The sequence below is a fragment of the Hemiscyllium ocellatum genome, chromosome 8 (genome assembly GCF_020745735.1).
Source record: "Hemiscyllium ocellatum isolate sHemOce1 chromosome 8, sHemOce1.pat.X.cur, whole genome shotgun sequence".
Classification (NCBI taxonomy): Eukaryota; Metazoa; Chordata; class Chondrichthyes; order Orectolobiformes; family Hemiscylliidae; genus Hemiscyllium; species Hemiscyllium ocellatum.
The window spans coordinates 67,578,284-67,596,702 of record NC_083408.1 but is presented as its reverse complement, the minus strand read 5'-3'; the positions used below and the strand labels follow the sequence as shown (position 1 = coordinate 67,596,702).

The 18,419-nt window shown below is 39.6% G+C and overlaps 1 protein-coding gene across 3 annotated transcripts in view; it reads left to right on the top strand.

Annotated features, from left to right (window-relative positions):
• The window catches only part of LOC132817898 (E3 ubiquitin-protein ligase pellino homolog 2), a 251,486-nt gene that overhangs the window by 136,203 nt on the left and 96,864 nt on the right, over positions 1-18,419 (top strand). For all 3 annotated transcript variants that reach the window (XM_060828424.1, XM_060828427.1, XM_060828425.1), the window contains exon 3: positions 10,323-10,452. In XM_060828424.1, coding sequence (XP_060684407.1) covers positions 10,323-10,452 — 130 coding nt within the window. The remainder of the gene's footprint in view (positions 1-10,322; positions 10,453-18,419) is intronic.

Genomic DNA, 18,419 nt, shown 5'->3' with positions numbered 1-18,419 from the left:
CACTCGACGTCTGGAGAAAGAACGACTCACCTTCTGCCTCTGGACCTTTCAACCCCATGGCTTCAATGTGGACTTCACCAGTTTCCTAATTTTCCCTCATCCCACCTTACCCCAGTCCCAACCTTCTAGCTCAGTACCGTCCTCCTGACCTGTCCCACCTGTCAATCTTCCATCCCAGCTATCCGCTCCATCCTCCTCTCTGACTTATCACCTTCTCCCCCACCTCCACTTACCTATTGCACTCTCAGCTACCATCTCCCTAGCCCCATCCCCCTCCCATTTATCTCTCCACCCCCGACGCTCCAATTCCTGATGAAGGGCTTTTGCCTGAAACGTCGATTTTTTTTTTTTACCCTCCTCTTCAGATGCTCACTGATCTGCTATGTTTTTCAAGCACCTCTCTAATCATGGCTGTGAATCTGTCCCCTGTCCGGAAGGTTGCAGGCAAACCACTATGACCATATTGAAATGTCCTGAAATTGCATGGCCATCAGTTAGTTAATCGCCCAGCATCAGGGTTTGCATCTTGAATTATCAAAGATTCCTTCTGTTATAGCTGTGGCTAACAACTTTTTAGTCTGAGCCATTTCACTGGAAGTGGAGCTGTTGCTGAGACTGTAGTGGGGTTGGCTGAGACCTTGAATGAAAGAATTTTGTGGGGCTTGACTGGCCCAGTCAGGGCAGCGAATGGAGAGGCTGGGAAGATGCTTTGTTAAAGGAATGTGGGAACTTTCCCTGGTTATGATCCTTGCTGTTGGTGCTCCTTCTGTGGCCATCGGGAGGGCTTGAACCCACGAGGAATCTGTTAGCTTTTACTGTTTGGCCTCTCCAGTTGATACGTATTCTACCAGTGGCACAGGGTGAGGCCTTACATGTTGTCCCTTTTGTATATTTATACATTCATGATAGTATGAATGTGTGAAGGACAGCCTCTGGTTTATGAGGCATGCTGGTATGTTGCATTACCCCAGACAATTCTATTTCTGCTTAAGTTGTGTTAATTGCTGTTCATTCAGTTTGAACCTTGCAGATTTGGATGTTTGTTTTTTTTTCAAAAATTCTTCATTTTGTTGGATATGGGTGTTACTGGCTGGCCAGCATTTATTGCCAGCCCCGAGTTGCCCTTGAGAAGGTGGTGGTGGCCTTCTTGAACCGCTGCAGTCCACCTGCTATGCGTTGACTCACAATGCCAATAGGGAGGGAATTCTAGAGTTTTGACCCAGCGACAGTGAAGGGATGCCAAAATATTTCCAATATATACTGATATATTGATGGTTGAGAAACAACTTGACATATTCTTGGTACAGTAGTTCTCAGCTCCCCCCCCCCCCATTTCCCATGGGGGTACATTTCAAAATCTACCTTGGATAGGAGCGAACACATTCATTTAAATGGGAAATTTACCTTCCCAGCAGCCCCCTTGTCCCTGGTTCTGGAACATTCCTTGTAATATGTTCAGGCCACAGTAAACCGTGGGTAACTGAAACCGTGGAAAACGATTCTGCGGATATGGGGGGTTGCTCTGTATATCCAAGAATATATTCTACAATTAAACAGGAAAGCTGGTGCTTCAGTTTACCGGTTAAGAAATTAATTGGACCTTTTAGTTGGTATTATTTTCTCCTTGGTGGATTGATTCCACATCCAAAACACCAAAATGATTTATACTTTAAAGTTGAAATAACTTGCATGAGTAGAAAATTTCCAAGCATTTGTGGCCAACCTCCATTTACCTTTCTCCTTAAACTTATAGTCATCTAAATGTCTGCTTGTGAATTAAGTCCTGTTCACACCACTTCTGTACTCACAGACCTACATTGGCTCTTAATTTTCAATTGATTCAATTTTTAAATTCTCATCCTGGTGCTCAAGCCCCTTCATGGCTTTGGCCCTTTCTACCTTGATTCTCTTCCAGCTCTACAAACCGCTAGAAACTCTACTTTTCTCTAATTGTAGTATCATGCCTGTCTCTCACATCAGTCGTCAGTCATGACTTAAGCAATGTATGCCTTATTTTCATCGGTTAGCCTTTCTTCCACTCTTCCTGTTCCTCCTCTTTAAATAGGTTTGAAAATACTTGCTTCATTAACTTTTGGTCACCTGTGTAAATGTCTCCATTGACTTGGTGTTAATTTTGTCTGATAATGCTTTTGTGGAATGACCTTTCATAAGGGTGGTTATATAATTACAACTTGTCATGTAACCTGATCAAGACATACAATGTGCATTAAAACCCAAAAAGGCGAATTCCTTCAACCAGTCAAGACTAAACAGAACATATTGCATGAAGTAGATTTCAAGAATATTCATTTGACTTTTGTGACATTTGACTTATTACTCTCCAGGCCTCCACGTACTCTTCCTGCACTACCTAGACTGATATTCCCAATAATTAGTTTTCAAAAAATATTGGGAAGTTAACATTATCTGCTTTGAATGGGACAATAAAAAATACATCTGCAATGAAAGAAAACTTTGAAACTTTTAAGAGACTGCACAGCACAGAGTCATACAGCTGTACAGCATGGAGACAGACCTTTCGGTCCAACTTGACCATGCCAACCAGATATCCCTATTTGTCAGCATTTGTCCCATATCCATTTAAACCCTTCCTATTCATGTACCCATCCAGATGCCTTTTACATGTTATAATTGTATCAGCCTCCACCATGTCCTTTGGCAGTTCATTCCATTCATGCACCACCCTCTGCATGAAAACATTGCTCCTTAGGTCTCTTTTAAATCTTTACCACCCTCCTTTGTCTCCTACCTTCGAGCCAGTTCTAAATCGAAATGGCTAGTTCTCCCTGTATTCCATGTCATATAACGTTTTTAACCAACTTACCACGTGGAATCTTATCGAATGCCTTATTGAAGTCCATATAGATCATGTCCACTGCTTTGCCTTCATCAGTTCTCCTTGTTACTTCTTCAAAAAACTCAATCACGTTAGTGAGACACGACTTGCCATGCACAAAGCCACGCTGATTATTCTTAATCAGTCCTTGACTTTCCAAACATGTGTAAATCCACTTGTGGAGGAAGGAAAATAATTAATGTCTTAGATATCTAGCCTTTTATAGGAAGGTTCTACTGAAGTGTTAGGTATCTGATTTTGTATTTTCTTCTACATTAACCTCTTTCACCAGGTGTCTCTGTCTCAAATAGCAGTAAAACTACTAGTAATATAAATAATTCTATTAATTTTCTTTCCTTTTGTAACTTCTCATGGATGTCCTAACATAAATGTCTCTTTGTTCATTGTTCTACCGTTAAATAGCTATTCTGTGCTTCGAGCCTGAGGTGGAATACAAAAATCACATTATCAGTTTTGCATCTTCAGTACAGTGTTAGGAATTCTCTACTATTAAATAAATAAATGTAGCTTTATAAGTAATTTGTAGTACAAATGTAGTAGTAGTACAAATGTAGTTTTTGCCCCCTCCTAATAATTTAAATAAAGAATGTGGATCTTGATCCACCCTTTATTGTTTATGGTAATTCATAGTAGTATGAGCAGTTAAAATTCTTAACTCATGTTGCAACTTGCAAGTCTGCTTTGGATACAAAATTGAATTTAATCAAAAATGCTATTCTCTTGTAACTAAATTTGTTATCCTTTAAAATCAGCAGTCTAAACATTCAGGTTATATATCCCCTGGTGCTATAGCAATAAAACCCCTCTGCTATATGAATTGGATCGCGTAATTTCACATGTACAAATTTATTCATCTGAGAGGTGCAAAGAAGAGCACCCTGATGAGATTCAGTAGAGACATTCAAAATTATAAGCAGTCTTTAATTAAATAAGTAGGGAGAAACTCCTTCCTCTGACAAGTAATTTGGTTGCCTTTGGTAGCCTGAGGTCATAGATTAAAAATAACTGACAAAAGAATTAGAAGAATAAAACTTATTTTCCACATGGGGATTTCCACTTTTAATCCTATTTTAAATGGTAGTGAAAACAGATCCCTTAGCAAATTTCAAAAGGTAACTAAACACATTCTTTCAAAAGAACTTTCAGGTATGGAAAAAGAGCTGGCTCGGGCATGAAGGGCTAAGTGGGTAAACTCCTTTGTTGTAAGACTCATTTTGTAGATTTTGTGCTAGTAAGAGAAACAAACTCTGCTGTTTGTGATCCTCGCTCTTGTGCAAATTCTGAGTTTGGAGATGTGCAGCTAATAGTGAAAATCTAGAAGTTTCTGGCAATGATCTTACATTTCGCCCTAGTGTGTACAGTTGGAATTTACTCAGATGCTAATGAATTACAAATCACTGAATTGACAAGAACTTTTCATTTTACACTATAATGTTGATGATGTTAGAAACACTTAAACGAAGTTACATATTTTTCATAAGGTGTAAATGTGTCATGTCATGCCCATTCTTGAATAACCTCTCTGGCAATGAAAACTTACATTATTACACAAATACAATGTTACCTTTTCATTCTAGTAAATTCTATTGATTTTAATTTTAGAGTTTGTTTATAAACTTCAGCTTACGTATAAGTCTCAACCATACTCTGTAAAATCTAATTAAAAGTGAAGAATGATCAATTCACTTTATTTCCTGCTTTGTTGTTTAAAAAAAAAGCTCTTTGTTCTCCTGTTTACGGTGCTGTTGCTGGATGCCGGGAGTCCCCATTGAATTGGTTCCAGATTAATGCTTGGAAAGGTGAATTCCATACCATAGAAATGGTCAGATCTTGATGAACAGTTTTCTTTAAGGTCAGCAGCGAACACCATCACTTTGCTAGGCAAAAGTGAGGACTGCAGATGCTGGAAATCAGAGTTTAGATCAGAGTGGTGCTGGAAAAGCACAGCAGGTCAGGCAGCATCATCACTTTGCTGCTGAGCCCAAAATTTGGTACCTTGATTCTAATTGATGGTGGGCACAGGCTGTGAATGAATTGATGAAATTGGAATAGAATGTTGTGTTTTTGCTTAGAAAAGGTTTCAGAATGGAAGGAATTTTTTTAAAAAAAAATTAGTTTTATTTTTAATTTGGGTTTAAATATTATGGAAATATATTTTTGATCACTCCTACTGAAGCGACCACTTTAAAAGAATATCTTTTATGAGAAAGGCATTGTTTGAGAGGAAATTTAGTTTTTAAGTGAGTGAACTACTAGTCTGATGACCTGGCTAAATGGTTCCTATTGAATCTTTGCATTAGGTATGACGTTTTATGTCAAGCATTAGCTATGTTTTCATCATTGCTAGTTTATATGGATCCATGCTCTGACAGAAGGGAAAAGTATGGAGTAAATCAAAGCACAATGGAGCATTAGCTGCTGTAAAGATAATTTATAAATGCAAGTTTCTTTGTAACTATGCTGGTGTGCAGAATTTCTCTTTCCCAGACCTTAGCATGTGGAGGTGTATGGGGAACTAAGTGGTAAATAGAATGTTTTTGAGTTGTATTGATAACTTCAATTGAGTGATGACTATTTATGTCTATTGTAAGACTATGTCTGATATTGAGTATAGTATTTTCACAGGTATTTAAACGAATTTTGAGTTTGAGTCTAGCAACCAAGAATATGGATTCAAAACCTAACATAATATTCAAGTGTAGTAACATTGATGCATGAGCTAATTACAACCTAATTCACTGAATAGGAACCCTTTGGATCAAGTGAACCATGATTTTGAAACCATACCTCAATTGTGGTAGTAATAATCCATTCTACCTGTTGAGAAACTGTCAGGACTGGGGGCAATGTTGGTTTTATACTGCATCCAGTTTTATTCCCCATTGAAGTTAATGGGCAACAGTGGACAGGGTTTAAAAGTCAGTATTTCATTTGATTGAATGGATTTCCTACATGACGAGCAGAGTTAAAATGCTTTTATCGTATGAAGTACTGCTTTGTTCAAGAGTTTTGTTTAGTTGTTTAACTAAATCCCTGTGTTTCATTGTTTAAATAGATTTTTAAAAATCCATAGCATGATTTGAAGGGCTGCATTGTTTCTCCTGGCACACTGTACATACCAGATGAACTTGTTTTATTGTTCGTGCGATTTGATTTCGTATAGAATAGCTGCTCCCATTCACTTAGTTGTCAGTGTACATCTAAGAAATTATTTTTACATGTTTTTGAAAGAGATGATGAGCTACCAGCTACCTCTATTCCTGATAAATGGCTTTTGCCCGAAACGTCGATTTTCCTGCTCCTCAGACGCTGCCTGATCAGCTGTGCTTTTCCAGGACCACTCTGATCTAAACTCTGGTTTCCAGCCTCTGCAGTCCGGACTTTTGCCATGATGAGCTATCATTTAAGTGTATCCCTTTTTAAAATTACATATAATTAATTTTCCAGATTATGAGGAAAATGATAAATGGTGAATGTGGTTAAACTGTAGTTTGAAATTGACTTCTGATGCTATAACTTAGTGCTGCAACTAACATTTGGAAGAAAATCACTATTTCTTCCAAATAAGTCTCCTAAGTTTTAAACTTTATAGAGTAATAGGGGTAGATAGATGTGCAGCATGGAAGCAGACCCTTCGGTCCAACTTGACCATGCCTTTAACAATGACTTCTGGAGAGAAATGTATTTAGAAAAAGCTAACAGCAGAGCATTACCGATGCCTTTAATTGGAAATTGTTGCGATCCCAGCTAATCTTATTATCAGACAGGTCAGCTCCCAGATAGGACCTGGCTTGATAAATCATATTTCAGCTTTAATGAAGTAGTCTTTCATTGCATGCAATGCTGCAGATTTTCTTTTAACAATAAAACAGGTTTATTAAAAAATGATGTGAATATCAAATAGAATAAACCAAATTATAGTACAAAGGTTTTAAACACACTGTAAAAGTGTAATGCCATTAATCCCAAAATATTCCTTTCTAAATTGAAAAGAAAAAAGCCCCAGCTTTTGTGTAGTACTCAAAACATATTTCTGATATTGTAGCCAAAACACTATTTACGGAATCAGACAGTACAGATCCTTTGGTCCAACTCATTTGCGTCGATCAGATATCCCAATTCAATCTAATCCCATTTGCCAGCTTTTGGCCCATATCCCTCTAAACCCTTCATATTCATATACCCATCCAGATGCCTTTTCAATGTTGTACCTGCCTCCAAGACTTCCTCTGGCAGCCCATTCTATTCGCGCACCACCCTCTGCATGAAACAAATACCCCTCAGGTCTTTTTTAAATCTTTCCCCTCTTACCATAAACCTATGCCCTCTAGTCTTGGACTCCCCCACCACAGGAAAGAAAGCTTCACAATTTACTCTATCCATGCCCCTCATTATTTTAAAACCTCCTATTAGATCATCCTTCAGCCTCCAACACTCCAGGCAAAAAGCTCCAGCTTATCTCTATAACTTAAACCCTCTAGTTCTGTGAACACCCTTGTAGTTTTCCTTGCACCCTCTCAAATTTAACAACATTCTTCCTGTAGAAGGCTTCCAGAATTGTACTCACTATTCTAAAAATGTCCTGGAGAGGCATAATATGACGTACCAACTCCTATGATCAGTGTACTGACCAAAGAAGACAAGCGTGCCAAACACCACCTTCACCATTCTGTCTGCCTGAGACTTTGCTTTCAAGGACATTTTGTTTGGCAACACTCCCCAGGGCCCTCCCATTAACTATACAAGTCTGCTGTACAATACACACACTGGAGCCTCCAAATCTAACACCTGAGTACGTCCACGTCAGTTGTGACATCACTTGGAACTGCAGGTAGCTTCTTCCTGGAGTACACCTGCTTTAAATATACTCAGCTTTAATTACCTTCAGGCTTTTATCCCAACACTCCCAGTCCGAGACAAACACTATCTTCTCACACTAAGTTAAAAATCGCACAATACCAGGTTATAGTCCAAAAGGTTTAATTGGAAGCACACTAGCTTTCGGAGCGCTGCTCCTGATGAAGGAGTGGCGCTCTGAAAGCTAGTGTCCTTCCAATTAAACCTGTTGGACTATAACCTGGCGTTGTGTGATTTTTAACTTTGTACACCCCAGTCCAACACCGGCATTTCCAAATCATTCTCACACTAAAGTAACTTATTTTACATTATGAGCATCATTCTGTACATTCCAAGGACTTCAGAGGACTGCTGCATTTGAAGTAAAAACTGAAAGTCAGAAATCTCCCTGTCTAAGCTGTGGGTGTTTCTTATAAACTTTACAAAAAAACAAGTTCCAGATATCTGTACTAAATCTTGAAGCCCCATTATTTATTTGAAATATGTTTTTAAAATAATGTAGTTTCAACAAAAGTCCACTGGTGGTGGATAAAATCCATTCACTCTAAGGCCAGGCCAAAAAAACTATTTTAAAAGATATCACCATGACTACTGGAACACTAACAAAAATTAACTATTTGCTTCAGCCATCCAGAAACCCAAATCTACATTAATAAATATATATTATATAAAGTCATGGCATTTACATCACAAAATAAGCATTTATGAGTAGGCGTTACACTTTCAAATGAAGAAGTAATATATTAGTTGAAAAATGTTTTGCATTGTGATACAGCTCATTATAAATCTATATCGCCATCAACAGACTGTTCAGTTTTACAAAAAAAGTACTTTATTCAAAATAGCCAGAGAGCAGCGACACCGAAGAAGCTATATAGTACTAGTTTTCTCAGATGACTACGTTATTTGTTGATATTTCTTGAATTATAATTTAAATATCTTTGCACAGATATTAAGGTATGCCTCACTCTTACAAGGTGTAATGCTTTTAACAACAACACATAAAAACTGACGGAATATAAGTCAAAATATCTGTGATTGTGACCAGACATCGGGAGTGATTTACTCATGCCTGGAGTTGGCGCGAATCAATAGTGGACAGAAGAAATAATGGGGTGAACTGACCCTGTATAGAAACTCAGCTTCTTCTTGCCACATACATTCTGGGCTAGTAAATCGATGAGCGGCTTTTTCAATCTGCCACCAAATAAAACTCTTAAGTGACTACTAATTGTTACGGATTTCAATTTGCTATTTCTACAGTTGTTTGTCTCCCCAGCAGGCTCAAAAAGTGACAAATGGGAAACCTGAGTGACCTTCCTGCTGGATAATGGGATGGTGAATGGCATGAGAGGCCCCTGCTTCTTAATTATTCCAGTCCACATGTTGAGTTGGTAGAGATCATAGGTTTGGGAATCTTTTGTAGAAGCAGCCTTGGCAAGTTTCTGAATGCATCTTGTTGATGTTTTACACTGCAGCCTCAATGCTTTGATAGGAGAGGGAGTGAATGTTTTGAGGTGGTAGATGTGTCCCTGATCAAGTGGTCTGCTTTGTCTTGGGTGATGATGGGTTTCTTAAATGTTCTTGGAGCTCTAATCATTGAAGCAAGTGGAATTCATCACACTCTTGATCAGGGCCTTGTAGGTGGTGTGCAGCCTGTTGGAGTCAGGAACAGAATTACTTGTTGCAGAATTCCCAGTCCCCTGTGCTTATATAACCTCTGTATTTAAATGCTAATCCAGCTGAGCAGTCCTTCGGCTTCGTAATGCTGTTAAATGTCAAGGGCGGGTGATTGTACTGTCATTTGGGATTGCCATTGCCTGCAGTTTGAATGGCACAAGTGTTATTTGCCACTTATCTGCTTTTTAAATTTGATTACACTTCAAGCATCAGCTATTAGGGGTAACAGCAACAGGGGTAGTATGCTAGAATTTTTTGCTGCAAGTGCGAAGACTTTGCAGGTTCTCCAACTGCTCTAGTTGGTATGCTATAATTGCAAGACACTATATGTTGGAGCTTCTTTTTTTTTCTAAAGAAGCAGAGGAATTGCTTAATAGAAGTTTCCATTTTTTAGGCATTTGCAGTGGAGTCAACTGTGTTAGGATGCCTGTGTGGTCCCATGCACAAGTCTATTCTGTGCTTCTCAATTTGTTGGCAACTATTTGTGTTGTTTGTGCATAGAGTCATAGAGTTATACAACATTGAAACAGACCCTACGGTTCAACTTGTCTGTGCCGACCAATCATTCCAATCTGACCTAGTCCCATTTGCCAGCATTTGGCTCATATCCTGTAAACCATTCCTATTCATATACCCACTCAGATGCCTTTTAAATGACGTAATTATACCCACCCCACCACTTCCTTTAGCAGCTTGTTCCATACATGCACAGCTCTCTGTGGAAAAAAAAAGTTGCGTCTCAAGTCTTTTATTTTAAATCTTATAATTTGCAAGCCAAATTACTATTACTAAAGATCCCATACTGCGTTTTTGAAGCAAGCATACTGATCAGAAACATTTATAATGATAGATTAAGGCCCAATTATTTCATATTGGAAATTTACTGCAACTTTTGTTTTGTTCGCAGATACAATGGCTCGCTTCCAAATGGAGACAGAGGGCGCAGAAAAAGCAGATTTGCTCTTTACAAACGATCCAAACCTAATGGAGTCAAGCCCAGCACGGTGCATGTTATTTCTACTCCTCAGGCTTCCAAGGTATGTGATGAAATGGTTGGAGTAACCATTATTAGAATCACAGCAGATTTTGTGCCACTTGAGTTTTCTTGTTGGTCTAATTTCCATTCCCTCATTTATATTGCCTTTCAGTGGACCTAAACAGTTTTTGAATTTTTAAAATGATATTGTGCTTGCTATTGTGTAAGACATTGTATACACACCTTGGTGCCATTCTTTCAATTTACGCCTTTCTCCACTGTCTACAAAGCAGCAGCATATACACGACTTGCAATGAGTTTTACTAACATACTTTTTAAAAGTACAGTAAATCCATGCTCAGCCCTTTGTTGAAAAGCAGTCCATTTCCCAATTCAGTCCACAATCAAAAATAAAGGAAATTAAAAAAGTCTTTACAGCATTACTTTTTAAAGTTAGTGCTGATTTCTATATTAGTGTACATTGTTGAATTCCAGCACCCAACAATCATATTCAAGTTTAGCATACAATACTCACAGGGTAAACTTCCTCTAAACTAGTCATGAGAGTTACATCATAATTACCTCAATGAGCTGTTAAACGAACTCAAACTGTCGTGCCTACCTACTATTTGTGCTTCCCTGTCCTGATTGTTACCAGTGTCCTATTTCTGTCTTCCCCACCTCCCATTCCCCAGGCTTTTCTGAACCCCTTTTCCTTTCCACTCCTGTCCGAGACCTGGTACCAAAGGCCTGATCACCTTCCAGTCTGGCTGGGGGTGAGGGAAACATTTCCAAGCTTCTGACCAATGGATTTTAAAATGCAGTTGTTGAGAAACTTTGGATCATAAAATCAGTTTGAGCACAATATTGGATGAACTGCTTGAGACATTGGTGGCAGTTGTGTGAGAGACTATAGGATGCATAGCAACCAGCGATTATTCCTCATTCTTACAAGTGGTTATATTTATTTCTTTATTAGTAGTCATATATTCATTTTGAATGAAAGAGAATGTTTTAATTTACAAATTAGGAACAGGTTTCTGCCATGTGTTTTCAAGATTAAACGTGGCAGAATGGTAATGCCATTGGACTAGTAATCCAGAATTCTACCAGAGTAGCTGGTGAAATGTAGGTTCAATTAATTTAGGACTCTCTTGTGGCATGGTCTGAGCCAGGAGGCCCAAGTTCAAGCCCCACTAGCTCCAGGGGTGTGTAATAATATTTCTGAACAGGCTGATTAGAACCATCTTGAAACTGCTCAAATGAATTTCCTTTGGGGATATAATAGTCTCTTTACTTAATCTGTAATTCAAAATATATACAGTTGTTTGGCAATGCTTGATGACATTTTGTCATCTATAGGGAGAAGTTGCTCATTTTAATTATAATCCAACTGTCTATTAATTATATTCAACTTGAATAAATGTAGATAGAGTCATAGAAATGTACAGCATGGAAACAGATCCTTCGGTCCAACTTGTTCATGCCGACCAGATATCCCAACCCAAACTAGTCCCACCTGCCAACACCCAGCCCATATCCCTCCAAACCCCTCCTATTCATATACCCATCCAAATGCCTCTTAAATGTTGCAATTGTACCAGCCTCCACCACATCCTCTGGCAGCTCATTCCATACATGTACTACCCTCTGCGTGAAAAAGTTGCCCCTTAGGTCTCTTTTTTATTTTCCCCTCTCACCCTAAACCTATGCCCTCTAGTTCTGGACTCCCCCACCCCAGGGAAAAGACTTTGTCTATTTATCCTATCCATGCCCCTCATGATTTGTAAACCTCTTCAAGGTCACCCCTCAGCCTCCGATGCTCCAGGGAAAACAGCCCCAGCCTGTTCAGCCTCTCTCTGTAGCTCAGATCCTCCAACCCTGGCAACATCCTTGTAAATCTTTTCTGAACCCTTTCAAGTTTTACAACATCTTTCCAATAGGAAGGAGACCAGAATTGCACACAATATTCCAACAGTGGCCTAACCAATGTCCTGTACAGCCGCAACATGACCTCCCAACTCCTGTACTCCATACTCTGACCAATAAAGGAAAACATACCAAACACCTTCTTCACAATCCTATCTACTTGCGACTCCACTTTCAAGGAGCTATGAACCTGCACTTCAAGGTGTCTTTGTTCAGTAACACTCCCTAGGACCTTACCATTAAGTGTATAAGTCCTGCTAAGATTTGCTTTCCCAAAATGCAGCACCTCGCATTTATCTGAATTAAACTCCATCTGCCACTTCTCAGCCCATTGGCCATCTGGTCCAGCTCCTGTTGTAATCTGAGGTAACCCTCTTCGCTGTCCACTACACCTCCAATTTTGGTGTCATCTGCAAACTTACTAACTGTACCTCTTATGCTCGCATCCAAATCATTTATGTAAATGACAAAAAGTAGAGGGCACAGCACCGATCCTTGTGGCACTCCACTGGTCACAGGCCTCCAGTCTGAAAAACAACCACCCATCACCACCCTCTGTCTTCTACCTTTGAGCTAGTTCTGTATCCAAATGGCTAGTTCTCCCTGTATTCCATGAGATCTAACCTTGCTAATCAGTCTCCCATGGGGAACCTTGTCGAACACCTTACTGAAGTCCATACAGATCACATCTACTGCTCTGCCCTCATCAATCTTCTTTGTTACTTCTTCAAAAAACCCTTTAAATTTGTGAGACATGATTCCCCATGCACAAAGCCATGTTGACTATCCTGAATCAGTCCTTGCCTTTCCAAATAGATGTACTTCCTGTCCGTCAAGATTCCCTCCAATAACTTGCCCACCACCAAGGTCAGGCTCACTGGTCTATAGTTCCCTGGCTTGTCTTTACCGCCCTTCTTAAACAGTGGCACCACGTTTGCCAATCTCCAGTCTTCTGGCACCTCACCTGTGACTATTGCAGCAAGAGGCCCAGCGATCATTTCTGTAGCTTGCAAGAGTTCTCGGGTACACCTGATCAGGTCCTGGGGATTTATCCACCTTTAACCATTTCAAGACATCCAGCACTTCCTCCTCTGTAATCTGGACATTTTGCAAGATGTCACCATCTTTTCCCTACAGTCTAGATCTTCCATATCCTTTTCCACAATAAATACTGATGCAAAATATTCATTTAGCATCTCACCCATTTCCACAAAGACCACCTTGCTGATCTTTGAGGGGCCTATTCTCTCCCTAGTTACCCTTTTGTCCTTAACATATTTGTAAAAAACCCTTTGGATTCTCCTTAATTCTATTTGCCAAAGCTATCTCATGTCCCCGTTGTGATAAAGATTCTTTTTGAATTAAAAAGCATCCAAGTTTAGAATTAATGTAAGATCATTAGTTTGATAACATTCTTATAATCTGAAAACTATGCATTTCAGGGTGTAGATCAGTATTGTTTTTAATTCTTGCGTTGCTTGCAAGGCTAGTATTTGTTACCTGTTCCTAACCAAGTGACTCATCTATTTACAGGCAGTTCAGGGTCAATGACATTGCTGTTGGTCTTTTCTTCCCTAAAGGACATTGGGGTAGGGTGTATGGTCAGGTTTACGAATCAGGATCAGCTCTATGTTGTGTGGAGAGCTCTAATCTTACAGTGATCAATTAGTGGCAAGATGGTGGGCATGCAATCAAATTAAGGACATTAAATGGACATTCAAAGCTCAAGGGTCAATAGGAAGTCCTCCAACATGGAAGTTGAAACAACCTGCTTTTTAAATTAGGTTCTTAAGCAATTTCATAAAGTGAAATAATTTTGATGTAAAATTAACTGGTTTACAGTTAAATGATAACAACATTATTGATTTTAAGAATGTTTTATGTATATGCGCATTGCTCATTTATATCAGGATTTCAATGTTTGCATTTTCTTGCCTACAGAATTCCTGTTCCATTTCTGTAACATAATTTTTCTCCAGGAAGTACTTGTAATTTTATTTATAGCCTTATTTCTGTAGTTTACCTCTAATTAAATTTCAGAAGTCCACCAGCCTTCTGTCTCCTTCCATGTTCATTGGCTCAAAGTCACCCTCTCAAACTGGATATACCTACATCACAAACACTGAAGTAGTTCAAAAAGCTGTCTTTTCTCTATCCTCTCGAAGGCTATTGGGGTTGGAAAACAAAGGATCTTGCTAGTCATGCCAACTTCCATGAATGAATAAAACACAACTTTTGCCATTACTTGTCATCAGATACTTTGCTTTCAGTCTGCATTCCAGCCATGTAAGGTAGCAAGCAGATGGTATTACACTCAACTGGCAGGTATGCCAATTAGCTAACACCATCCTGTCCCTGGTACTTGTCTGGAGATGGGATAAAGACAGCAAGTCTATCCACACGGAAGTGACAATATCATTCATGACCTTTAAAAACCTATTAAAGCTCAGTTTCCATTTGGCCTCAAGGTCTTCTGAGGAGTTGGGGTTTAGGCCAGTTGCCTGGAGATAGATTTCTATGGGTGGAGTAGGGGCTAGCACTCTGGGCAGTATAGTGATTGCAGTGACGTTAATCAGGTGGAGCTTATAGAATGAGTCCCTGATTGAATCAGGCTAACAGCACTAGTCAGAGAGCTCTGGCTGACAGAAGTAACCAGGAGTGTCAGAGGTTCTGTTCACTTTGATGCTGGATCTGAGGAAGCTGGATCAGTGTCAAGGACTCTCCATGTGTAAATAAAGGATGATTCAGTTATGGGTTACCTGCCTCTGTGGAATTATATCAGTCACGACGAGAGAGAAAAATACGTTCCTGAAGAAATTCACTCACAATAGTCATCTTTGAGTTGGGGTAAGCATTTCTGGTATTGTGCCCTTATTTGGGAAACTTGATTCGATACTGCCATTGAAGACTGTGTCCGCTGAAAGTGGTTAGACATGCATAGAGTTCATTTGTCAAACATGGGAACGATAATAAAAAATGCTGCGAGCCTGTTATGCAATACATGACTCCTGGAAATGTTGATCACAGACATTGAACTATCATTTGCCAGCAGAGAATTTGAGTATTTCCTAAAGTTGAATGGCATTTTGCATATAAGGACAGCCCAATACCATCTATCGTTTAATGGTCTCATGGAAAGTGCAGTGCAAACTTTGAAGGCAGGCTTAAAGAAACACCTACAGCTTCGCTCGATGTCAAATTGCCCCAGATCATATTTGTTTATCGGACCACTGCTCATTCGTCTACAGGCACAGTTCCAGCAGATTTGCTAATGGGGAGAAGATTCTGCATCAGGTTAAATTTGATCTTCCTGGATCTGGGGGTGGGTGGGCAAGTAGAAAAGCAGCAGGAATGCCAATGCCAACTACAAGACTCCTCTAAGCGAGAGAGACACCTTACTTCAGGGGATGAAGTTTGATGATTAAACAATGGAAATGGCCCTGCATAGGTAAGAGGCCTGGTCAATGTGAGGTCAGGTCCCATGGCTTACAAGTTTCCGGCAGGTGACATGATGCTGAACAAGCATGTGGACCACATGAAAATTGCAAACTCTCAAAACACATTTGGCCTCTCAGAACAGGTGGAAAGGCAGTTAGAACCTGTGGGTTCATACCCTCCTTCTAGTGTCGAAGAAATCTCAGAGTCTGATATGGTAGATGTTACAGCCTCAACGCCTTTACCACCTAAAGAAAAGGATGAATTTCTTCTGAGACACTCTGGATGCAAGAGACACTCCAGTACATGCTGTCCTTATCCAAAGCTGAGTTGGAGGAACTGGACCTGGTGTGGAAATGCCCCAGTAGAGACTACAAGAAAAAGAACAGGCCTGTGACCCCAGACTACGAAGGAGAGGGATGTAGTGATTGTAATGAGGTCAGTCAGGTGGACTTTTATAGAATATGAATTCCTTGATTGGGACTGTTATCTATATCTAATCAGGGAGTCCTGGCTGACAGATATAAACAGGAGGATCAGTGGTACTGTTCATTCTGAAGCTGGCTCTTAGGAAGCTGGACAAATAGGAACTGGGACAATTTGATATTGAATGAAGATGTAGGCTGTTTGTTTAAGCCTGCCTTCAAAGTTTGGACTGCTCTTTCTGCCAGACCATTGAATGGTGGCAGGTATAGAGCTGTCCTTACTTGCCGAATGCTATTTGACATGAGGAAATATTCAAATTCTCTGCTAGCAAATGACAGCAAGTACTTTGCACCTATAAATCAAGGGCAACTTGGTGATGGGATACCAGCTTCAGTGGAATTAATTGAGGCCATCCCATGTGCATAGTTTCAGCTGCAGCTGTCAGCCAGTGTGTGAAGGAGTTTTTTTTTGCCTCCTCAACAATAATGGTAGATTTTTTTTAGCTTTAAAGTTTACAAACTGTTTCATAATTTAGGATACCCAGTTAAAAAAAAGCAAATAAAGTCATGTATTTGATAATATACTTGATTGTAATGTACGAAATTTGGAATTTAGACTTTTTGCCCTGGTATAATTTTCAGTGACCAACATTTTAAATAAGAGGATGTGCTTCTGTTTCAATGTAGATTCTTCTTTTCTTTTTTTAAAAAAAAGCTTGTATAAAACTCTAGTTAATAAATAGTTGAGCCCTAACCTTTTTCTCATTACCTGATACTTTTGGTGTGCAACTAAGAATATGTCTCTGCCTCCTCTGCCTCCAGAGGCCCTAAGCATCACAGATGCCAGCTTTCAGCTAATTTGATTCCTTTTATATGATGTCAGGAAATGGTTGGAGATGCTGAATACTGCAAAGGCAATGAGCCATGACAACATTCTGGCATAGCACTGAAGACATATGCTCCAGGAATTTCCACAAACTTGGCCAAACTGTTCTGGTATAGCTATAACATTGGCATCTATTTGACAAAGAGGAAATTGCCTAGAATTACCTTCTACACAAAAAGCAAGAAGAATCTAACCTAGCCAGTTATCATCTCATAAGTCTTCACTTGATCATCATCAGTAAAGTGATAGACAATGTCATCTACAGTGTTATCAAGCAGGACCTGTTCAGCAATAACCTGCTTATTGATGCCTAGTTTGAGTTCTGTCAAGGCCACTCTATTCCTGACTTCAGTATAGCCTTGGTTCAGACATAGACAAAAGAGATGAATTTCAGAGGTGAGATGAAAATGACTGTCCTTGACATCAAGGACACATTTTATCAACTGTGACATCAAGGAGTCCTAGCAAAACTTGAGTCGCTGGTAATTGGAGGAAAAAAACTTTCCAGTGTTCGAGTCATACTTCGCAGATAGGAAGATGTTTGAGAATGTTGGCAGCATACTTCACTGCTCCAGGATGTGTCTGCAGGAGTTCTTCAGGGTAGTGTGCTAGGCCTAAACATTTTCAGCTTCTTTATCAATCAAGAAGTTCGCCGATGATTGCACAATCTTCGGCCCCATTTATGACTACTTAGATACTGACGCAGTTCACGTCCAAATGTAGCAAGAACTGCACAATATCCAGGCTTAGAGTGAAAAGTAGCAAATAACATTTACACACACAAATGCCACGCAATGACAACCTAACCATCATTCCTTGGTGTTAACTTCAATAAGTAACTGGCTTCCTGACTCACTAAAGCCTGTGCGCCATCTAAAAGACACAAGCAGTGTGATGGAATATTCCTCACCTGCTTGGATAAGTGCAACTCTAGCAACACTGAAGAAGCTTGATACCATCCAGGAAAAAGCAGCCTGCTTGATTGGCACCTTGACCTACAAACATCCAGTTCCTCCACCAATGATGATCAGTAGCAGCAGTATGTACCATGGGTCATATTCCTAATGGAATTGTGGGTCTGCCTGCAGCACATCACTGGTTCAAGAAGGCAGCTCACCACCATCTTCTCAAAGGTAACTATGGACAGGCAATAAATGCTGGCCCAGCCAGTGACACCCATTATTAAAATTTAAACAATATACTGTAAGATTTTGAAAATGAACATGTTAAATTAATATTTAAAAAAAACTCACATTTGTCTAAGTATCTTAGTAACCATAAGACTTCAGAGTAGAAGTAGGCCATTCAGTCAAATGCATTTGTTCTGCCATTCAGTGACCACGGCTGATCTAA